Raw genomic sequence first — 25,329 nt, forward strand, 5'->3', positions numbered from 1 at the left:
CTCGGGGGTATAGTATCGTGGTAAAATATTTAAATTATTATCTAAATATTCGTAATTCGAATTTTAATTATGACATATTTATAGAATTTTTTTTTTCAAATAAAGAACGTAATCAAATGAGGTTAAATTCCTGAGTTAATCCTCACGTGTTTATCTTGATGACAATTACTCCACAGCCGTAGGTTCATAAAGGCGGTCTCCCCTTTCAAACCAAAAGAAAAATCCTGGAAAACAAAAACGAGGTGGCTTGTCGTACGCCACTCGCCGACGCACGTGGTTCAGACTCCTGTCGTAGTGTTGTTCTCCTTCGAAAGAGGCAAAACTTAAAACGAGAAGAAGACGGGAATTCAACTTCATTTGCTTGGTGCCACGATAAATATTAAGTTTATAGGTGATATGTATCACCTAGAAACCTAATATTTGAGATTATAGAGAGAGGAGGAAGAGATGAAGAAAGACGAGAGCGATCTTGCCAGTGCAGTCAAGTTAGAGATTGACGACGAGGGCAACCTCGGCCACCACAATGACGGCGCTGTGATTTTCTGGTCTTCTTCTTCTTCTTCTTGTTCGTCGTCGTCGTCCCGTGGCGACTGCAATGGCGAAGATCCCGATCCTTATCAGACAACCTGGCCCCAGAGTTACAGGTGCCGCTGCTATGCGTCTTTCAGGCATTTACCCTAAAGATTAAGCAAACGATATCTCCCGGTTAGGGTACACTGTTATGATGGCTTTTGATTGCATTTTCAGGCAGTCGATTGATGTTTTTAGCAGCGAGTTGAGTCAAAAAGTTGAGCTCTTGAAAGATTCAGGTTTCGCCCGCGTTAGCAATTCATTCATCAGGAGTTCATTTGCTTTCGACCGGGAGGAATTGAATTCTCCAACACAATCCCTGTTACCTCGTGCTTCAGAGCGGAACCATGTTGGAGCTGATCTAGCCTTCGTAGACACTGTTCCGCCAAAAATTTCACAAACCTTTTCTTCTTACAATGACTTGCCCCCTACGCGGCAATGCTCTACTGCTCAAGCATTGGTCAATGGTACTATTAATTACTTTTTCGATTTTGTTTAATTGATTAGTGACGATAATACAGATTACATGAGGCTAGGAACAGTGCACACTAAATGTTCTAAATGGCAACTCCCAGATAGTTGGAGTATCAAGCTGCTCGTCTACTTGCCTTATGTTGCTCCTCTTAGGACATCATTTAGCTTATATCACATTTTAATCATATGAAATGGTAGGATCACTTGGAATAAGTACAAAAATCTTGGATACAATTACATTTTGTGTTCATCCACTTATTCTATTATATTCTGTTTTGTAAGCTAATTACAAAATGGAACTCCTTTTTTTAGGAATGAATGTTTTATGTGGAGTGGGAATCCTCTCAATTCCTTATGCAGTTAAAGAAGGAGGATGGTTAGGCTTGATTTTACTGTTTGGAATGGGTTCCATCTCATTTTACACTGGAATCTTGCTAAAGCGATGTTTAGATAGCTCTCCCGGACTGAAGACTTATCCTGATATCGGACATGCTGCATTTGGATTGGCTGGACGTGTATTTATATCAGTGAGCCTCCTTATTGATATTTAGCGATATATATTAATGCTTTCATGCTTCATCCATTGCTAACTTTTAAAACAATTTGATGCAGATAGTGCTTTACCTAGAACTCTATGTAAGTATTTGAAAAATCTAAGATCATATTTTAATCTATTGTGCAGTTTTACTCTGACTTCCATTTTGCCACAGGGATGTTGTGTTGAGTTCATAACTATGGTAGGTGACAACTTGGAATCTATCTTCCCAAATGCCCGGACAAATTTCTTGGGATTTGATTTAAGTGCTCAACAGTCCTTTGCTGTTGCAACAGCCATTGTGGTTCTCCCTACCGTTTGGCTGAGAAACCTCAGTTTGCTATCATATATTTCAGGTGATGCTTGTTGAAAAAGTTTTGAATTTTCTAAAAATCATATTCCGATCGAGCTTTAGCCTGAGGTGCCTATTTTCTTGTTAGCTGGTGGGGTGTTTTTATCAATATTGGTGACAATCTGCTTACTTTGGGTCGGTGTGGTGGATAAAGTGGGTTTCCATTCGGGTGGAACTGCACTGAATCTCGTCGATCTTCCGATTGCAATTGGGCTGTATGGGTTCTGCTATTCAGGACATTCAGTTTTTCCAAATATATATTCCTCCATGAAGAACCCATCTCGCTTTCCAATCATCCTACTAATCTGGTTAGTTGCCTATGGAAGTTGTATATGGTACTCATATTTTTCATTGTATAATTCTGTACTTGCTTTTCTGACTATGGTTGTTTAGAAAGTATGTTGAGATGGTATGGATTCGGAATGATAAATTTCAGAGGTAGACAAGTTAAATCAACTAAATGTTAATGCTCACAGAACGAACCAAGAAAAGTGCTTTAATGTTACTAAAAAGATCTAGTACATAAATCCAGAATATATGTGATTGTTATAAAACCAAGGTAGAATAGTTCCGGGATAATGATTTTTTACTATACATCTACATACTTCTAATTTATGTCAACTATGTTTGAATCGAATAATATGTATGGATATGGACCTGAATCATTAGAACTGATTTCTTGGATGGAGGCATGCTCAGTAACTACTAATGAAAGTTGACCAGAGAATAAGCTTGAGAACATATAGATTCGAGATGCAGTAAGAAGGTTTCCTGGCTCCTATGGATTTGTTGTACTTATAGCACCTTCTTGTGATTCATTTTTCTGAATGCAAAATAATCTCCTATACTAATTTCCTGCGCATTAACCTTTTCCTTAGCCATTTTATCTTCGTATATTCTGATACATTATTAAAGAGGATTCTCCTCTATTGTCTTTTTGATATTTATGCTTCAACTAAAGAATTGGTTTATTCAGCTTTATACTATCTACAATTCTGTATTCCGGAGTAGCTACGGCGGGGTATTTGATATTTGGTGATTCTCTCAAGTCTCAGTTTACGCTGAATATGCCCCATCAATATCTTTCTTCTCAGATTGCAGTATGGACTACGGTATATGCAAAATCGTATGCTGAATCTTTCTCTGCAATAACTAGGAAGACCCCTTTCAATGTTTACGGCTCTGTTAGATCAATCAGATTTAGTAAGTACCTTCGAGTCGACTAATTCTCAAGTATGTTCAATGCAGGTTATAAGTCCGTTGACAAAATATGCTTTGACTATAACGCCAATTGCACTTAGCATAGAAGAATTGCTGCCTTCATCTGGGAATTTATGTTTTATTATGGTCTTGATCAGAACGCTTCTTGTTCTTTCAACATTGGTTGTGGCACTTACATTTCCATACTTCGGTGAGGGGTCCTTCAGAATCTTAATTTCGATTGTGCTACATGCAAATGTTTTGACCGCATTACATTACAGATAGTGATCTGTCTGGATTCTCAAGTTTAAAATAAATCTTTATACTCATATTTCGCTGAGGCATTTCAATTTTCCCCGAATCAGTTATTTATAAGCCTTGAACAGTAGATACTGAAATTAATGCTTCACTAGCTGTTAATTTGAGATATGTAAAAGTTTCACTATATTCAACTGTACATAAACTTCCAATTGCTTGGCTGGAATTCTGAACTGCCATAGATTTCAGTCATCAATTTACAATCCTGCATAAAATTCTAAAATATGAGTTTGAATTTCAAGTTCTTTTTTGAGTACCTTAGACTGCTTCTGATATCTAATTCTTGCACATTCAAGTCATAAATGTTTTTCTTCCTGACTGTAGCATATGTCATGGCACTGCTTGGTTCTGTCTTTGCAATGCTTCTGGTAAGTTTCTATCGAACCGATATTGTTTGAAATGACAATCTAAATACAGTATATATCTCACTCGAGGCATTCATTGGCACCTCCACTAATGATGTAGGCTCTCATTCTTCCCTGTGCATGTTATCTCAGCATCAAGCGTAAATCTGCAACTTATCTACAGGTAATGTCTGCATCTGTAATCTTCAAAATTTAGCAGAATTTCTTGCCTAATCGTAATTTTAAATTATTTCAGGTCTCAGTTTGCACTCTCATTATCATGGTAGCAGTGGCATCTTCTTTCATTGGCTCATACAGCTCCATCGAGCAGATGCTTGCTCAATGAAGAGAGTTGTTAAATCTCGAAGATACTGTTATTCTCCATCTTTCATTACACGAAAACAACGACAGCAATAATTAGTTTGGTTCTTTTGGGTTGCCTACTGGATGTTTCCTGCACTCATTGAAGTTTTAATTAATTGTTGTAATCACTATCACTTGTACCTATTTGCTAATTTTGCTTCTAAGATATCAAAACATTGAAAGCGATACCCAAACCCACGGTGCGAAAATATTGAGGTTGAATTGGGAAATGTACTAGCTAGAGAGAAGTCGAGAAACCTTAAGCGTCTGTTGCTAAATTATCCACCGTCTATTTTGCACTGCAGATGAAAAGCGACGGTGTCGCCGTTGTTGTCCTGCCACCGGGCCTTTGCCGTCTTAGCCGATGGCCTGCTCTCCTCTCGTATAACCTTGGTCAGTGCTAGACATAAGGCGCACCGTTGAAGGGGAAGGCGAGGGTGGAACAAACCCTAGCGGGAAGGGAAACAATCATAGGGGTGAGCATTCGGTTAATTTGATATTAATTTTGTATAAATTCTTTTTATTGTTATTTTAAACAAATTTAGTTAATTTAGTGTTAATTGAAATAATTAATTCGGTTAATTTAGTTTTAGTAAAATTTTGATTTGATTCCGTTAGTCAACACTAAATCGATTTTCGGTTAATTCGATTAATTTATGGACCGAATTAACCGAATACTCATCCTTAGAAACAGATGAGGGGCTACATGACGTCGCCGATCTTATTCGTTCTGTTGACTGTGGTGTACATCTACTACACCACCGTGTTCGTGGTGATTGACGGGTGGCTAGCTTGTTCGCGACGGCTGGGCTTACCAACGCCGCTGCGCTCGCGGTGCTCGCCCTCATGGCCGTGGTCACCTATGGGATGGTCATCCTCAAGGACCCAGGCCACGTTCTGTCTTCCTTTACCCCGGACATTGACAACAAGAGTCTCGTTCAAGAGACTCAGACATGACCGTGCTTCGTACCTTAGAAGTTGACATGGCCTAGTCGTGCCTTTCAGCACGGTCTAACCATGCCTTCAAACATGACTATGTCCTGTGATTGCTAAATATGCACCATCTCTAAAATTTTCTACCTTGATGAGTATCTACTCCTTTAGAGAATTATGAGCATATGGAAGAACTCCTGTTAGAATGCTGAGTCTGGACTGCCTCCCTCTAGGAACTATTAAAATAGATCAAGTTCAAATAACGCTTGAACTTCTATGTGATAATTATCTTTGTCAACATATCTACAACATTTTCATAAGTGCAGACCTTCTTAAGTACTACTTCCTCAAAAGAAATCAGCTCTATAATCTTATGAAATTTCACGTTAATATGCTTGGTCATTGCATAATATATTTAATTGTTCACCAAATAGCTAGCACTTTGTTGTCGCAATACAACTTGACTTCATATTTTTGAACACTCAATTCTCTGACCAACTTTGTAAGTCACAACACTACCTTGGTTGTTTCAGCTACTGTTATGTACTCAATGTCATAATATGTAGTATTCCTTATGTATATTAAAATCCACTTGATTGCATCTCAATGTTGTCGATCTGAATTTGAAAGAAACTTGCTCACCATACTTTCGCCGAATCAGATTTTGTCCACACCATGATCTATATTAGACAACCAACTGTATTGACATAGGAAATCTTTGACATGTCTTGAATCTCCTAATCCATCTTTAGGCACTGTTCAAAAGATAATTTGAAATGATACGCTAGAGGTGTACTTTTAGACTTTGCATTTCCCATGTTGAATTTGTCTAACATCTTCTTAATATAAATCCGCTGAGATAGTCATAATCTCCAAGAGACACGGTCTCTATGTATTTTCATCTTAAGAATCTTCTTAGCTGCATCCAAAATCTTCATGTTAAATTTCTTACTCAGCAGTTTCTTTAACTTGTTGATTTTAGTCAAACTCTTCACAACAATCAACATATCATCAATATAAAGTAGCAAGAAGATAAGTGAATCGTCATCAAGGCTCATCACATAAATGCAATATTCATACTCACATCTCATGTACACGTTCTAAACCATGTAGGAGTCAAAACAATTGTACCACTATCTTGGAGATTACTTTAGCCCATAAAATGATTTCTTCAATTTATCGACTAAGTGCTCCTACCCAGGCTAACTAAAACCTTATAATTAGGACATGTAAATATGCTCCAAATCACCATGAAGAAACGATGTCTTCATTTCCATTTATTCCAACTCCAAACCATGATGTGCTACTAAGGCCAATACCACCCTGATAGATATATGTCTGACCATCAGAGAAAATATCTTATCATAGTCAATTCTCCTTCTCTATGAGTAACCCTTTGCTACTAGTCGAGCCTTGGACTTCTCTTACTTTCCTAAGAAGGCTTCTTTCTTCTTGTACACCAACTCGCATCCAATATCTCTCTTCCCTTCAAGAAACTCCACTAGATTCCATGTTTGGTTCTTATGCAATGACTCTTTCTCTTCTGTCATAACATCCACTTATCATTCTCTGAGTTGTGTATTGCCTCCTAAAAAGTAGTAGGATCTTCGATATTAGTGATTAGTGCCTAAGATACTAAGTTCTCAAAACCATACCTAGTAGGTGGTTTGATTACATGTTTGGTCCTCTCTGTATTATAGTATGATGCTCCATGTGCTTTGAACTAGCTTCATCAAGATCATGAGTTTCTAGCTCCACTTGTATAATATCCTTGTTGTTATCATTTTCTGGTATTTGTATCTCTTCCTCCTAACTACGTTGTAATATGGCTCTTTCATCAAATACCACATCTCTACTTATCACCACCTTGTTTGCCTTCAGGCCCCAAAGCTTAAAACGTCTCACCCGTTTTTGATAACCCAGAAAGATACACTGTCTAGATTTTGCATCCAACTTTGATCTGTCTTCACTAGAACGTGCATGTAGGTTGGACATCCAAATACTCTTAGACTAGAGTAATCAACCAGACTTCCTGTCCACACCTCCTCTACAATTTTGCCATTTAGTGTTGCCCTCGATGATCAATTGGTCAAGAAACATGTCATGTTTACTGCCTTCGTCCAGAAGTTCTTCGCAAGCCCTACATTCGACGTAAGACATCGAGCTCTCACAATTATTGTCCTATTCATCCTTTCCACTACACTGTTTTGTTGTGGTGTCCTGCGAATCGTAAAATGTCTCTTGATTCCATGATGCTCACAAAATTTCTAGAACTTTGAATCCGTATACATAGTACCATTGTCCGATCTATGACATTTGATCTTTCTTCCAGTCTGATTCTCTATTTCAATTTTTCACATCTTAAACTTTGAGAAAGTTACTGACTTGTGATACATGAAGTACACCTAGACTTTCTGTTAGTAATCGTTGATGAAACTCACAAAATACACTTATCCTCCACATGATGCTACACTAGTCAGCCCCCAAAGATCCTTATGAATATAGTCCAAAATTTCCTCCGTCTTGTGTGCGACTATCTTGAACTGCACTCTGCTTTATTTTCTAAGAACTTAATATTTGCATAACTTGAGTTTGCACATCTTGATACCCTTCAATATATTTCTTTTATGAAACTCCAGCATCACATGCTCACTCATATGACCCAGCCGTATATGCCACAAGTCTGCCTTATCTGATTTAGATTCTACAATGACAACTCCACCTACAACTGTAGTACCCAACAACCTGTAGATGTTCTCTACTAGTTTTTGTCCTTTTATCAACACCTTTATTGACTTTCATTACTCCGCTCGAATATTTGTAACAACAACTGCTACCATCCAACGTGCCCAATGAAATCAAGTTATTCCATATATATGGTACATGTCTAACATCACTCAACATTTTAATCTCACCATCAAATATCTTAATTATAACATTTCCTATTCCAATGATTCTGCAGGATGTATCCTTATCCATCAGAACCAAATCAGAATTTACCAATCTATAAGTGTTGAACCAATCCTTATTAAATGTCATGTGATAAGAATATCATGTGATCTTATCTGGAAACTGAGTCAGATGGGTCGCGGGATGAGGTGGATGGAATGTTGACCGAATCGCGACGTCCCGGAGGAGGGGTATGCTGAGATGACTTCTATGTTAACCAAGTTGTCAGAAGCCCTCTAGTTAACACTACCTGCAACCAACGACCGGGTCACCCCCGGTCCCTGGTACCCCGAGGTTCGATGTGGATTCAACGAATATATGAGTAACACACTAATAATATAATAATGAAATAAATGAGGGGTGAGTATGAAAAACGTACCCTGGCCCAGGGGGCACCCTCAGATGGGGCGCTGCTCGAGTTGTTGTGATCCGGAAGAGCAGATGACGCCGAACCGGATGAAGAGCTGGATCTAACGATGAGGAGCCGAACGCGGTGACACAAAACCTAATGTGACCTTGGCACGCAGTCTGAGTTATGACATCGGCACGCAGGCCAAGATACTACATCGGCACACAGACCGAGATACAATGATGACAGGAATGTTGAAACATGATATCAGCACGTAGGCTGAGATATGGCACACAACCCAGGATCTGACACACAGGTTGGACGGTGCAAAGACGGGAACATAGCCACGACTCAAGGGCCGGAACACAACCATGACACAGAGCCAGAACAACGGTGGCCCAAGGGTCTAAGCAATGCTGAAAACATACGTCAACATGGATCGGATACCAAATCAGCGTAGGCGATGTATGACCGCGCGGATCGAAGGCGCGACGATGGGGGGACGGCTGCGGCTCAGAGGCCGTTTGCGACGATTGGACCCGACTACGGCTTGTGGCACTCGCCGGTGAGGGGGGTGCTGCCGCATGTGAACAAGGAGAAGAGAAGGCGACAGTCATGAACACCCTTGACGGCGGTGACTGGAGGCGACTGTGCGAGAGAGGGGTGAGGAGGTTAGCCGCGAGATGAGGGGTAACCGACATGGGGCTGCTGCTAGCCGGTGACGAAGAGGGGCGAGTCGGCTGTAAGCTTCCTGGTGAGGCTGCGGCTAGGGGGGAGTCCGTTGTGAGGCTCACGGTGAAGCTACGACGAACCCTCCGGCGAGGCAGCGTCGAACCGAGAAAGGAGAACCTCCTTGGTGGTGTCAATGTGGACAAAGGAGACTTGAAACATGATATCAGCACGTAGGCTGAGATATGACACACAACCCAGGATCTGACACACAGGTTGGACGGTGCAAAGATGGGAACATAGCCACGACTCAAGGGTCGGAACACAACCATGACACAGAGCCAGAACAACGGTGGCCCAAGGGTCTAAGCAATGCTGAAAACATATGTCAACATGGATCGGATACCAAATCAGCGTAGGCGATGTATGACCGCGCGGATCGAAGGCGCGACGATGGGGGGACGGCTGCGGCTCAGAGGCCGTCTGCGACGATTGGACCCGACTACGGCTTGTGGCACTCGCCGGTGAGGGGGGTGCTGCCGCATGTGAACAAGGAGAAGAGAAGGCGACAGTCATGAACACCCTTGACGGCGGTGACTGGAGGCGACTGTGCGAGAGAGGGGTGAGGAGGTTAGCCGTGAGATGAGGGGTAACCGACATGGGGCTGCTACTAGCCGATGACGAAGAGGGGCGAGTCGGCTGTAAGCTTCCTGGTGAGGCTGCGGCAAGGGGGGAGTTCGTTGTGAGGCTCACGGTGAAGCTGCGGGGAACCCTCCGACGAGGCAGCGCCGAACCGAGAAAGGCGAACCTCCTTGGTGGTGTCAATGTGGACAAAGGAGACAGTCGTGCATGCTTGGCGGTGTGAGCTTGGTGTCGTTAGCTTGACGACCGTGCGTTGCTGTGGTGGCAGCAAAAAAATGAGTCGGACATCTCCTCTTTGGCGGCAACGGTGGCTTGAAAAACGCAGAGGAGAGACAGAGAGAGAGAGAGAGAGATAGAGGAGAAAAAGGGAGGAGAGTTGTGCCGACAACGAGAGAGAAGGCGGTGACGGTGGCGGCGTGAAGAGCAGTTGTTGGCCTTGGCCTCCCCTGCTAGTGGTGGAGCAACAAACGAGCTCCCTCCCCTTTGCTACAGTGTCCTCTTTTTTCCCTTAACGCCCTAAATAGTGATATGACCAAATTGCCCCTCTTTCTTTTCCTAATTCCTTCTAAGTCCTCTAGACATATCCACATCATCATGAATCTAGGATCCAAGAATATGTCAATTGGTTTGAACTAGGTGAAACATAAAACATATCACCATTGATGTTGTCATTCTCTAAATTTCCTTCTTCCACTATATTTGCAGTCTTTGATGAATCATCTTTAATCTCTACATTGACTTTTTTTTACCATGTACAATCTCTCTTAAAGTGACCATTTACTTTACACTTATAGCAAATGACCACCTTCTTCTTTCACAATTTAGATCAGACCTTATTATCGTTGTCTGACCCATATCGAGTTTTGCTCTTACCACGTTCCTGATAACCTCTCACCATGAGCCCTTTACCTTGAGATGTCTCATCACTATCTTTCTCCCACCGATGAAATTCCAAAAGAACACTTGTAACTTCCTCTAACTTGAGGGTTTCCTTTTCCACATCAGTAACCAAATTCTCATATGTAGGAGATGATGGTAGAGAATTCAATAACATCAGCATCTTATCTTTGCCTTTGATCTTCACATTAATCCATTTTAGATCACTTACAATTTGATTGAAAATGTTGATATGTTTGTTGGGACTGATGTGCCCGCTAGAAGGGGGGAGGGGTGGATAGCGTCTCACCCAAATTGATGGCTTCCTACGTATTCGTTAGTTGCACAGCGGAATAATATGAAACTAAATACGAATATGAAAGCTAAAGACAAAGAAAGGAAATGCAAACCAATGCACGTCAATGTAATGTGGTTCGGAGATAACTTGCTCCTACTCCACGGCTGTCCGTAATGTGGACGATCCCGATCCTTCGGTGGATTAACCCCCGGCAAACTCCGGCTACTCAAGCAACTCCTTGTGGGTGGAGAAACCTCACCATAACACCAACCAAGAACACTTGGACACAAGAGAACCTTGAGCACGTTTGGTGACTACTAATTACGCTTTAACCAAGTCTAATTTTGTCACCTTGGCCGGCCATCCCAAGCTCCTTCTTATAGAGCTTTGAGCAAATCAGTAAGCTGATTTGCCCATTACCAGTCGACTGGTCCTTGCACCAGTCGACTGGTGTCAGCCCAACGGCTCTCTACAGTGCACCAGTCGACTGCTACAGTACTGCTATAGTAACGCTACAGTACTTCTACAGTACTGCTACAGTAAACCCTAATTCTAGGATTTTACCTCGATTACATTCACTTAGCACTCGTTCTCACCCGACCAATCTAGACCTAGCCTTCTAGCCTCCTTCATCAGCCTTGCGTCCCTCGGATGCCTCCCCATCCTTCACGTCTTGCCTTCTGGAACTTCCATCGGCCTTGTCATTATTGTCGGGTCTTCCTTTGCCAAGAGGCTCCTCACCTCCGGGACTTCATCCATTGCCAAGTCACACTTGAACTTGCGTTGCCAAGACTACATACTTGGACTTACACCGCCAAGACTCATCCTTGGACTTTCCTCCTTTGCCAAGATCACACTTGGACTTTTCTTGTTGTACCTGTATCCTGCACACTCACAATGCATATCAAGTACAATAATAAACCTAACTTAAACCTTTGCCCAAACATCAAAACTTAGGATACCTAGATTGCTCAAACAATGTTGACTCTGATCTGTGTCCTCTAACATCTTAAGCCTAAATAACTTTTGTTTAAGATAAAACTTGTTTGTCAGAGATTTGGACATATATCGGCTTTCCAATTTCTACCAAATTGCCACCGGTGATTCTATTGGTGCATGTTGCATTGATAATAAGATTTTAATATATGACAAATAGGTTAAAGTTAGATGTGGTATTTGTCTAACCTCTTTACCAAGTGTGTAGGAGTTGACAGGTCTAAAGGACCTGACACCAGGTTGAAATCTAGCTAGGTCTGAGGACTTGATAGTTGGTGCAAGGCCCAGATAGATCAAAGGGCCGACCTGATATTTGGCGGGAAGTCTGATTGGGTTTGCGGGACCTGACAACCGGCAGAAGTCCAGTTGCGTCTGCGGACCTGACAATTGCACGAAGACCTGGTGGGTCAAGAGGTTGTTAATCGACTGTAAGTTGGTAAGTAAGGTAAGTCACTAGAGGAGAGTGACTCAGTGAGAACACGTCCCGATTATGGGACAGTAGGCATTGGTCCAGTTTAGGTCCATTTTGGATCCCTAAACTGAGACCTTGACTAGATCCTGGTCTTGAAAAGATAGAGTCTAATTACTACTTAGTATTATTGTGCTAACATTTGTCTTGTAGGTTATTATTTGATTTATTAGATTAACACACTTTGCAGGGCAAGAAGAGCACAAAAAGCCTCAGGTGAATATTACCCAAGGTGCCTTCTAGGGGATGGAAGGCACTTTTAAGGAAGGTGCCTTCAAGTAGTGGAAGGTGCCTTGGCACAATTCATAGAAGGCGCCTTCCATAGGATAAGAATCAGACTTCGTCGTTGATAAGGGCTAGTTTGTTTGAGATCAAATTTGTGGGGTTAGAGGCACCTTCAAGGTCTTTGAAGGCGCCTTCCATAGCCTTTATAAGGGCATCTCAATCTAAGCTTCTACAACAACTTCCATACAAGCTTCTACACATCCATTTGAGATTTTGACTGCTCCGGCTTCCTACTGTGACTCTGCTATGATATTGTTATGTCGGACTACTGGCAAGGAGTCTACCGACATTGAGCATAAGCTGATAATCTTCGAAGGTATTAGGTAAGGAACTTGTAATTTGTGTACTTAATTATTTGAAAAAGGATAAGTGCAGTGTGTTGCACTTGTTCCGTCTTTCTGTGAACTCGATTCCCTTTTCCGGAGGTATCGGAAAAGGTATTTTAGTGAATTACCTATCGATAGATCCGTGGGACCTGAATCTTGGAGTAAGAGTCGTCGAAGGCTCTAAACCAAATAAATTGACCGAGTTTGCATATTTGTTTGCTTGTTCTTTTACTTTGCTTTCTAACTTCCTTTCTCCGCTGCGTACTTTGCTTTTAAATTTGAAAAGAAAAGATAAGTTTTTCAAAACCACGTGATTCACCTCCCCCGCTCTCACGTACGACTCGATCCAACAAGTGGTATCAGAGCAAGTTCTGCTCTGACTTAGTGTAACCACTAATCAAGCCAGGTGGAAATTATTTCAATTTTAGATTTTAGTTTTTTGCATTTCATTTGAATTGGTAAAAGTTTATCTCTTCAAATAATTCCTTCTCGTTAGGTTTTTACTCGAAGTTGGTGCAACACCAATCGAGTTCCTCGATATCTCTTTCTTAAAACTCTACTAATCCAAGACCAAGTCTTGATACCTTCTTCTAGTTTTCTATTTCAGTTCTAAATGGCCCAAAACAAAGAATACAACACCGTTCGTCCACCACTTTTCAACAAAGATGATTTTTCATATTGGAAGAAGAAGATAGGGTATACCTAAACACTGACTTCGACCAATGGTTCAACTTCACCAAAGGATACAAGGCGCCCATCAACAACGTCGGAATTTCAATGGACCTAGAAAATTGGAATCCAGAAATGATGAAAAGTGTTGAAACCCCAAGGATGTTTTGATGTGATCAACCAAGTTAGGTTAGGTTTTGTGGTGTTTTAACCTTGTGTCTAAGTGTGCAGGAGCTTAAGAGCACAAGAAGTCGAGCGAAAGACGCAGCTAGCGAGAAGGACGGCACGGGAGAGAGTCTAAGTGTGCATCCGAGGGACGAGGTGCTGCGGAAGAGTACACGGGAGGACGAGAAGGAAGCACGTGGCATTTCCAAGGGACGAGAAGCCGGAGTGGAAGGTTGCCCGAGAAGGCCGAAATTGGGTTCAGATGAGCCTTATTTTGGTTGGCTGAAATCACCCAAGCGAGTAGAGCACGAGTGGAAGACCCGAACCGAGGCGAGCAGCACCGGAGCAGAGGGCCCGGATAAAAATTCAACTAAGTTGACTTTAGTGGTCCGAGTGCCCCGACCAGTTCGGGCGCCTGGAGCGATTTCGGGCGCTTGGAACCCGATTTTGACTGGATCGCGTTTGACCACGATCCATTGTGAAGGGGATACTTTATCCCCCTTCAAGGTGCCTGGAACCCTCCAGGCGTCCCGACTAAGGCTATAAATATAGTCTTGGTTCAGAAACTAGAACACAACAAGCAATTACATATTCTACACTTGTGCGCTTCTCTTGTCTAGTTTAGCTTCTCATTTTTTGTATGTCATTACTGTAAGAGACTTCTCCGTCTAAAGAAGATCTTTAATGTGCAATTCATTCCTTGGATTAACAACCTCCCTGGTTGTAACCAACTCAAATCCGTGAGCCTCTTCGTTTAGTTTCTTTCTTTATTTAATTATATGCAAGTGTTCTTTTAAAAGTTCGAGAAGGGTATTTCTTTTAATTTGTGCAGTGCTAGTCAACACTTCGATAGCCGACCACTAACGGCCTCCAACAAGTGGTATCAAAGCCAGGATGTTTTAGGAGGACTAACCGTCGATTGAAGCAAAGACGATGGTCAGACCTAGCATATACCCACCAAAATTCGAGGGGGAGTTCGCCAGCTGGAAAAAGCGAATGCAGGTATTTTTCAAAACAGATTTCGATTTACTTTTGATAATGGAGTTCGATTTTATAGCACTGGAAGGGAAAGAAAAATACTAGTGGATGAAAAAGGAGTAGGTCAACTATGTGGCAAACGACAAAGCAGAGTTCCATCTGCTGAGTGTCCTTCCACCACAAGAAGTCAATCAGATCGGCAACTATGACTCAACAAAGGAGCTTTGGGAGAAGTTTCTTGAGCTACACGAAAGGACGTCCGAAGCCAAGATCGCGAGACGGGACTTACTTTGCAACCAGCTAACTAACCTATAGCTTGAAGAAGATGAAACAATTGCGCATCTCCACTCGAGATTAAGGAGCTCATCACCGGACTATCAAATCTCGGAGAAAAGGTAAGTAATCGAGATTCGCTAAGGTATGCGTTAAATGCATTTCCTATGAATACGAAATGGACTTCACTAGTAGATGCTTTTTATATCCCTAAGGACTTAGAAAATATTACCTTAGAAGAATTATTTTCTACGTTTGAAGTGCATGAATCGATATGAGCAAGTATGAAGGAGCCGAAGCACAACATCGCCCTCAAGGCAGCGAGAGACGAACATGAGTCAAAATCTTCTCTTGACGACAAGGAAATAGTTATGATGGTAAGACGCTTTAAAAAGTTGTTTAATTCAAGTAAAATTAACCATCTGTAGGGTAGAAAGAAAAGGACGATCAGATACTACCACTGCAATGAAGAAGGGCACGTCAAAGATAACTGCCCCAAGCTAAGGAACAAGGACAAGGACAAAGGAAAGAAGCCTGTCCAAACAAACAAGTTCAAGACACTAAAAGTGATGTAGGATGATACATCGTCCGAATCGGAAGTCGAGGCCTTCTCTAGACTTGCATTAATGACAAGTAATCAAGACGAGGACTATGATTCAAGCTCATTTGAAATGAGTATCGAGAGCATCGATGAAGAGAGAGCTACATCGGAAGAAAGTAGCAGTTTAAGGGGAGCCACGAATAACGAGATCAACAAGGTAAGCCAGATACGATCTGTTCCGGCCGATAAATTATTTAAGTTTGTTAAAATATTAACTAAAGATTGCTGCAAATTAGAAAAAGAGATTAAAAATTTGAAATTAATTCTAGCTAAATCTTGCCTGTTAGAAGAGCTTGACAAAGTAAAATTAGAAAATGATAATTTGCAAAAAGAAATAAATAACTTAAAAAATCTTGCATGCTCATCTAATACAAATTATAGAAAATTCAATAATCTAAATTAGTATTTTAGATATCACAAGGGACAAATTAGAAATACTTCAAAGAAATATGTCCCTAAGAAATACCTAATTAATCCAATTGGTTGGAACCTATATTGGGTTCCAAAGTCGTGTTTAACTTGAACCTTAATTTAGATTTAGCGCTTTCAACAAAGAAAATTAAATGTTTAATTTCTATATGAGGCTTTGTCCAGAAGTGGTTGATGATCCAATAACCAAGAAGGCCTAGTACCTTGCCACAGTCTGGAAGCCAAAATATTGAAATAAAATGTTTAATTAACTAACTGATAAAGCATTAAATTAGGATCAGTTAATGCTTTAGAAAAAATTTCAAATATTTTCTACTTGGAAATGTCAAACTTAGATTTTTCTTAAAAATATTTCTTTTGCAAAAACTTAGCAAAATTATTTCTTTAATAGTCAATCAAAAATATTTTGCTGGTTGAATTTTTTTTTCTTAGAAAAATTTCTCAAATTTTTTTTGTAAAGTTGTTTAACTTAGAAATTTTCTATTAGAAAATTTATCTTAAAAATATTTTTTAAATTATTGCAAATTTTTTGTGACAACAAAGTAATTTTCAAATTTTTTCCAAGTTTTTTTGGTACCCTTAGATTTTTCTTGTTACCCCATTTTTATGTGATCAAAGAGGGAGAAGGAAAAGATTAAGTCTAGAGGGAGGTAAATTCAATTTTTTTATTTGCACTTTAATGCAGAATTTATTGTTATAATTTTATGTCTTTTTACCCTAGCTTAACTTGGATTGCTCACATCAAAAAGGGGGAGATTGTTAGAACCCCAAGGATGTTTTGATATGATCAACCAAGTTAGGTTAGGTCCTGTGGTGTTTTAACCTTGTGTCTAAGTGTGCAGGAGATTAAGAGCACAAGAAGTCGAGTGAAAGATGCAGCTAGTGAGAAGGAAGGCATAGGAGAGAGCCAACGGGCTCCGTGCGTTCGAGGGACGAGGTGCTACGGAAGAGTACGCGGGCGGACAAGAAGGAAGCGCGCGGCGTTTCTGAGGGACGAGAAGCCATAGCGGAAGGTTGCTCGAGAAGACCGAAATTGGGTTCGGGTGAGCCTTATTTCGGTTGGCTGAAATCACCTAAGCAAGCAGAGCCATAGCGGAAGACCCGGACCAAGGCGAGCAACACCGAAGCAGAGGGCCCGGACCAAAAGTTAACTAAGTTGACTTTAGTGGTTCAGGCTCTCGGACCCATTTCGGGCGCTCGTACCAGTCCAAGCGCCCGGAGCGATTCCGGACGCTTGGAACCCGATTTTGACCGGATCGTGTTTGACCGTGATCCGTTGCAAAGGGAATAAAATTTTATCCCCCTTCCAGCCGCTTAGAATCCTCCAAGCACCCCGACCAAGGCTATAAATACATCCTTGGTCCAGAAGCTAGAACACAACAAGCAATTGCATATTCTACACTTGTGCGCTTCTCTTGTCTAATTTAGCTTCTCATTTTTTGTACGTCATTACTGTAAGAGGCTTCTTCGCCCGAAGGAGATCTTTAGTGTGCGATTCATTCCTTGGATTAACAACCTCCTCGGTTGTAACCAAGTCAAATCCGTAAGCCTCTTCATTTAGTTTTTTTCTTTATTTAATTATATGCAAGTGTTCTTTTAAAAGTTTGAGAAGGGTATTTCTTTTAATTTGTGCAGTGCTAGTCAACCCTTCGATAGCCGGCCACCAACGGTCCCCAACAAGAAGGACCTAGATCGACTTCAAGGCCCTCAACACAATTCAATGCGGATTAACAAAGGAGGATTTGAACCGTGTCGGCCCACATGAAAACACAAAAGAGCTAAGAGACAAACTCATAGAACTACACGAAAGAACCAACGACGTAAAGGTAACAAAAAGAGACTTATTTTTAAATAAATTATTTAACATTAACATGTAGGAAGGAGAATCCACCAGTCAATTGCACGCAAGGATAAAAGACATACTCAACGGGCTCCACACAATCGGACAATCATGTCACGCCCCGGAGGAGTCCCTGTCCGAAGAAATTTCGACAGCATCTCCCCTGTACGGCGGACAATATGAAACTTTACTACATCACCATATACCTCAGCCACATGCGGCTTGAATAATAACAATAATAAACAAACAATAAAACAGACATCCACGCAGTTTATATCAATTTCAGCCTCTGGCTGACACAACCACGCAGTTAAATAGTGATCCTGTCCGAACGCTGAATCAACGGACGCTGGGCACGTGGCACTCTCCGAATTGCTGACGTAGATCTCCGACCGGTTGTATGGAGCTCCGGCGAACCTACAAAGAAGTCGGGCTGGGAAGGGGTTCCCGGCGACGACCCTCCGACGCTCAAGTTAGGCAAGAGGAAACTAGGAAGTGGCTTCGAATATATGAGATTGCGTACCTCCGGTGAAGAATGAGGACCGTTATATAGAGCCAGGGAGAAGCTCATGCACACATATCGAGGTGAATACGTGTCCTCTTACCATACCTCAGTATGGGCTTGTCAGAGGAGCTTGCCTGACACCATACTGCTACAGTCCGAACACCTCTCTGATGGGACAGCGGAACCCTCTGTCGTAAGATCCTGCGTATGGCCTGGTCGTTGAACATACCCGCTATCAGAAGATGTTCCCTTGTCCTTTTGTCTCTTCTTACCCCGTGCCGAGCGTTCGGCCGGTCGGCAGTCCCCTCACGTTCGGCCGGTCTTAGGTGCTGGTCCGCTCGGGAGATTCCCGGTCGTGTGCTCTGCTGATTGTTCATAGTATTGCTGCTTTCTGCCTCGGCCAAGCGGGCTACCCGATCGGCCAGGCTACCCTGTTCCCCATGAGCGTCGAAGACCCGACTTCCCCGTCAGGTTGTTTTTGATTCTGCTTAGACCCCATTCGGCAGACCGGTGTCCCCCCTTCTTCGGTCGATCGTTTGACCTTTTGACTTCCACGTGGCGTTGACTCGCCTCAAAGGGGGTCCCTCGTCCTTACCACCGGATCACTTGCCTCCCCTTCAAGTCTAGTCGAAAGAGGCGATTAGTCCGACTGACTGGACCATCAGTTGCGTCGAGCGACGTCCATATGCGACTACCCTCCGCTCGGCCCCAAGGGGGCAGCAAATATGCCAGTCAACGCCAACATTCCTCGGTATCTTTTCGAAGTTTTCGCCAATCTCCATCATTAAGGTTGAGCACGCGCTCATTAAATGCTTTCCAGTGGCTGAATGCCACATGGCGATGCTGCCGTCATTGTACAGCGGCGGCGTGGTGTTCTGATGGGATCGAGGCGGTTTGAAATGGACGGTGCGATGCGTGCTCTGGTTCTCGCGACCTGAATCCGATGGTGGAGGCCGCTCGGGCTCAACCCTATAAAGCCTTCGCCTCCTCCGCCTTTGCCGCATTTCTGCTCTCGCGTGCCTAGAAGCTTCCTTCGGCGTTTCAGTGCTCCGGTGGCTTCAATTCTCCTTTTTCCGGCGATTCAGCGTTCTTCTCCGATCCTCATTCTTCTCTGTAAGGTTCTTCTTCTTTCTTTCTTTGTTAGCCTTGTGTTTCTTGTCGATTTTGCGTCCTTTGGTCGTTGTCTTGTTCCTCCTCTTCTTCCCTATCTTTGGCCTTTTTTTTTTCGCCTTTCGCTTACTCTGCCGTTCGGACAATGGCCAGTTCTTCTCAACCTCAAGACCAAGCCCTCGGCCCATGGTATACTACCATGGAGTCCCGTTTCGATCGGCGCGACGCTGATATTCTGATGGACTCTTTCGAAATTCCCTCTGATTTTGAAATTATCCAACCCTCTCCCTCCGCTCGGCCACACAAACCGCCGCGCGGAGCTTTTTGTGTTTTCCGCGACCAGTTCACAACCGGTCTGCGATTTCCCATTCATCCCTTCATCGCTGAAGTTTGTAATTTTTTCGGCATTCCGCTCGGAAGCCTAGTTCCCAACACTTTCCGCCTTTTATGCGGCGTCGTCGTCTTGTTCAAAATCCACCACATCCCCCTCCGACCGGAGGTTTTCTATTAGTTTTATTACCCTAAATAGTCCGAGCTGGGCACATATATGTTCCAGGCTCGGCCCGGTTTAGTTTTCTTCAATAAACTATCTTCTTCCAATAAGCATTGGAAAGAATTCTACTTCTACCTTCGTATGCCCGAGCGGGCCCCCTTCCGAACGCAGTGGCAAGTCGGGCAACCAATCTCCCCCGAGCGCAAAAGGTTCAAGACTCGATCGGATTATCTTCATGCTGCCAACATGCTGGCCGGTCTGAAGTTCGACATCAACAAATTCCTTCTGGAGGGGGTTATGTACATATTCGGCCTGAGTCCGATCAGAACCCCCCTCCCGAACGACTTCGGTAAGAATTTTACTTGTACATTTGCCTTGATTGCTAACTGATTTTTTCCTTTTTCCCTTGCAGCGAATATTGTCATAGAGTCGGTGATGGCTGGTATTCTGAAGAGGAAGGCGGCGGCACTCGAGGCCGTGGCTGCCAAAGAGATGGAGGCGCTCGGCATTGAGCCGGTCGGCTCGCATGAAGGGGAAAGCGGGACTCAACAGGAGTCGGCTGCTCAGGCTTCTCTCCCGGAGCCGGCGGTGGGGGCAACTGTTAGCCAAGAGCCTCCCGTCCGGGAGGAAGGCTCCGCTCAGGAAGAAGAGCGGACTCTCCGACAAAAGAGGCCTTGAGTGGAGACTCCCCTTCGATCGGCCACGTCCGCGGTCCAGCCATCCGAACGGGCCACCGCAGCTGCTCGCGGCAAGGCTCCAGAGGTCGAGGCGATTTCGTCCGATCGGACCCCATCCCAGCTAGATGCGTCTGCGGACCCTCTTGATGCTATTCCAGTCAGTGCCCTTCCGCCCGCTCCCCGCCGAGTAGAGCGTTCGACAATTTTGTCCTAATTCTCTGCGCCGGCTTCCGATCCTTCCCCGGCTTCCGCTCAAACTACACCCGGTCGGCGCCGTACCGTCAGGGTCTCACTTCACTTCCCGACCGAAGAATTGCTGCCCGAGGCCGATCGACCAACCTCCCCTGAGCACATCATCACAATGAAGGGGCCTCTAGCCGAAATGTGGGCCGACGCTCGGGCGTGCGTCACGATGATTCCACTCTGCAATTTGGCCAACAGCCACATGCAGCAGTCCACTGGGGTAAGTGTTTTCTTCCGAAGTTTTTTACGCACTCCTTCCGATCGACTTTTAATGATCTTATTAATTGCAGAGATGGGTAGAGGAGATAGCTGTCTCAAACCGCCTGGCGATGGTGGACGAGGAATTGAGAAGACTGAAGGCTGCAGGCGGTCCGTCCGGCTCCCAAGGCCCTTCTTACTCTGAGCTGCAGAAAGAGCTCAAGAAGGCCCAAGACTTGTTGGCTGCCGAGCAAAAGAAGACGGCCGATCAGGCCCACACTTTGGCCGAGCTTGAGCGATAGGTCAAGACGCTCGATCAAAAAATAAGCCTAGCCACCACTCGGGAAAACACGGCTATCTCCGATCTGGAGAAAAAGAACGTCGAGGCTCGGTGCCTGGAGAAAAGGGTTAAGGAGCTGATGGATCAGCTGGCCGGCGAGAAAGCCGCCCGATCGGACGAAGTGAAGAAGCTTGAGGCTGCTTTGCAAGAACATCAGGCAGTTGCCGAGGCCTCCTGAGTGGCCCTCAAAGAATATCAGGATGCTGAGCCGGGCCGGGTCGCTGCCTTGAGACAAAATTACATCCGTTCGGCCGAATTTTCGGAGAAAGTTTGCGAGCGGATGTACACGGCCTTTGAACTTGCCATGAATGCCACGACAGAATACTTAAAGTCCAAAGGGCAACTTCCCGATTCCGCTGTTATCCTTGCTCAGGACCAGGCAACACTCCACAACAACATCCCGACGGATCTCTACGATTATTTAGAATAGAAGTTTATATGTAATCCAACCGCTCGGTTAAAAACTATCACTTTTTGTAATTCGGCCGTTCGGCCTTAATTTCTCTAATGATATGCTATCCCCTTATTTGCTTTTTTCTTTTGCTAATCAATATGCATGCCATCCGCTCGACTTGATATGTCCTGTTTTGCAAACAGGATTTTCGCTAGATGTTCACAAGTGTTTTTGGTTACTTGGCCAAACGGCACAACGACTCACAAGTCGACCTCTTCTGTCTTTATCTTGACGGTCTTCCGGCCGGAGGGTTTATAGTCGCCGGCGCGACTCTCGATTCGACTCTTGATTTTTAACGTCGGAGCTCGACGGTCTTCCGCTCGGAGGGTTTATAGTCGCCGGCTCGACTCTCGATTTTTAACGTCGGAGCTCGACGGTCTTCCGCTCGGAAGGTTTATAGTCGCCGGCTCGACTCTCGATTTTTAACGTCGGAGCTCGACGGTCTTCGGCTCGGAGGGTTTATAGTCGCCGGCTCGACTCTCGATTTTTAACGTCGGAGCTCGACGGTCTTCGGCTCGGAGGGTTTATAGTCGCCGGCTCGACTCTCGATTTTTAACATCGGAGCTCGACGGTGTTCAGCTCGGAGGGTTTATAGTCGCCGGCTCGACTCTCGATTTTTAACGTCAGAGCTCGATGGTCTTCCGCTCGGAGGGTTTATAGTCGCCGGCTCTACTCTCGATTTTTAACATCGGAGCTCGACGGTCTTCCGCTTGGAGGGTTTATAGTCACCGGCTCGACTCTCGATTTTTAACGTCGGAGCTCGACGGCCTTTAAGGCTAATTTCAACACTGCCGCTCGGCGAAGATTGCCAGATGTGTTTTTTTTTATCATTTTTCTTCCTGCATTAAAAGAACACAGGCGACCCAGAGATACACAAAATGAATTACATCAGTGCACCTCTCACCCAGCTCGATACGGCTGGAGATGATTTGCACTCCATGGTCGGTCTAGCTGCCGCCCATCTTCATCCTCCAAATAATATGCACCTGAGCAGAGTTTTTCGATGACTTTGAAGGGACCCACCCAAGGAGCCTCCAGCTTGCCAACGTCCCCGACCGGCTTCACTTTCTTCCAGACTAGGTCGTCAACTTGGAATGCTCTAGGGATCACGCGTCGGTTGTAGTTCTGCTTCATTCTTTGCCAATATGACATCAGCCGGACGGACGCCTTGGCTCGCTCTTCGTCAATCAAGTCCAACTCCATGTTCCTCCGCTCGGCATTGTCATCATCATAGTTTTGGATCTGGATGGACTCTACGCCGACTTCAACTGGGTGCTTCGCCGCCGTACACCAAATGGAATGGCGTGACGCCCGTTCCTTCCTTTGGGGTCGTACGGATAGCCCATAAGACACCCGGCAGCTCGTCCACCCAGCTTCCTCCTATGTGGTCAAGTCGAGCCCGAAGAATTCTAAGGATTTCTCTGTTGGTTACTTCCGCTTGGCCGTTGCTTTGGGGATACGCCACGGAAGTAAAGTGTTGTTCTATGCCATAACTTTTGCACCAGTCTTCGAGCTGCTTCCCGGCGAACTATCGTCCGTTATCAGATACTAGCCGGCGGGGGATGCCGAACCGACAGATTATATGCTGCTAAATAAACTTTTTGACCATCTGCTCGGTGATATTGGCTAGTGGCTCGGCCTCCACCCATTTGGAAAAGTAGTCGACCGCCACTAGTAGAAACTTCCGCTGACCGGTCGCCATAGGAAATGAACCCACAATATCCATTCCCCACTGGTCGAACGGACAGGATACGGTAGATGCTTTCATTTCCTCCGCCGGTCGGTGGGAGAAGTTGTGATACTTCTGGCAGGAAAGACATGTCGCGACGGTCCGAGCGGCGTCTGCTTGGAGGGTTGGCTAGAAGTATCTGGCCAGCAGGATCTTCCTAGCCAGCGATCGTCCGCCCGGATGTCCCCCGCACGATCCTTGGTGCACTTCGCGGAGGTTGTACTCCGCATCCTCTGAGCTCACACACTTCAACAGTGGTCGGGAGAAAGCCTTCTTGTAGAGTTGGTCTCCAATGAGCGTGAACCGACCGACTCTCCTCCTTAATAGCTAGGCCGCTTCCCGATCGGATGGTGTTGCCCCCGACCGAAGAAACTCCATGATAGCTGTCCTCCAATCGCTCGAAAACACGAGGCCCTCCATCCGGTCGACGTGCGCCACCAAAGATACTTGTTAAATTGGCTGTTGGATGACGACCGGTGATATTGAACTTGCGAGTTTGGCTAACTCATCTGTTGCCTGGTTTTCCACTCAAGGTATCTTCTGGATAATGACTTCTCTGAAGTTGGCCTTGAGCTTTTCGAAGGCTTCAGCGTAGAGTTTGAGCCGAGCGTTGTTAATCTCAAAAGTGCCCGAGAGCTGCTGAGCGGCAAGCTGAGAGTCTGAATGGAGTGTTACCCGACCAGCCCCTACATGCCGGGCGGCCTGCAAGCCGGCTATGAGCGCCTCATATTCCGCTTCATTATTTGTGGCTCTGTAATCCAGCTTGACGGATAGGTGCATCTTTTCTTCTTGGGGAGAGAGTAATAATACACCAATCCCGCTCCCGAGTCGAGTGGACAATCCATCCACAAATATTTTCCACATAGCTTCGGGCTCTGGCTTTTGCACTTCTGTGACAAAATCTGCCAAGGACTGCGCCTTTATCGCCGAACGGGGTTGATACTGAATGTCGAATTGGCTCAACTCCGTGGTCCATTTGATGAGACGCCCGGACACTTCTGGGTTCAACAGCACTCTTCCCAAAGGGCTATTTGTCCGGACGATGATAGTATGTGCCAAGAAATAGGGGCGAAGTCTCCGAGCGGCGAGGACCAAAGCAAAAGCCAGCTTCTCGAGCCCAATATAGCGAGATTCAGCGTCTTTTAAAATATGGCTTAAGAAATACACGGGTTCTTCTCCGCTCGCCCTCACTAATGCCGAGCCTACTGCTTGCTCAGTTGAAGATAAATAGATACAAAGCGGCTCACCCACAGCTGGCTTGGCTAGCACGGGCAAAGAGTTCAGATATGTCTTCAGTTCTTCGAACGCCCGATCACATTCTTCATCCCAATGAAACTTAGTGGCTTTGCGCAAGATTTTGAAAAACGGGAGGCTCCGATCGGCTGTCTTCGAGATGAATCTGGATAATGCTGTTATCCGACCGGTCAAGCGCTGTACTTCCCTCAGATTTCTTGGGGCGGCATATCTTGTAGTGCTTTCACCTTGCTGGGATTTGCCTGGATGCCCCGCTCGGTCACTATATAGCCCAAGAAACGCCCGCCTTTTGCTCCGAACAGACACTTCTGAGGGTTCAGCTTAACTCCGTACTTCCTCAGTGTTCGGAGAGTCTCCTCCATGTCTTTAAAGAGATCGGCCGCTCGGACGGACTTGATGAGAATATCATCCACGTACACTTCC

The 25,329-nt window shown here is 44.5% G+C and overlaps 1 protein-coding gene across 1 annotated transcript; it reads left to right on the forward strand.

Annotated features, from left to right (window-relative positions):
• The first annotated feature begins 274 nt into the window (after positions 1 to 274).
• Positions 275 to 4,350, forward strand: LOC122000981 (amino acid transporter AVT1C-like). The gene is made up of 11 exons (XM_042555506.1): positions 275 to 644; positions 748 to 1,037; positions 1,357 to 1,571; positions 1,657 to 1,680; positions 1,755 to 1,935; positions 2,020 to 2,239; positions 2,908 to 3,043; positions 3,180 to 3,342; positions 3,774 to 3,817; positions 3,915 to 3,977; positions 4,050 to 4,350. Exons 1-11 carry the CDS (start codon positions 448 to 450, stop codon positions 4,137 to 4,139), a joined length of 1,623 nt encoding a protein of 540 aa, XP_042411440.1. The 5' UTR covers positions 275 to 447; the 3' UTR covers positions 4,140 to 4,350.
• The last annotated feature ends 20,979 nt before the right edge of the window (positions 4,351 to 25,329 follow it).

Source organism: Zingiber officinale, chromosome 7A (assembly GCF_018446385.1).
Source record: "Zingiber officinale cultivar Zhangliang chromosome 7A, Zo_v1.1, whole genome shotgun sequence".
Taxonomy (NCBI): Eukaryota; Viridiplantae; Streptophyta; class Magnoliopsida; order Zingiberales; family Zingiberaceae; genus Zingiber; species Zingiber officinale.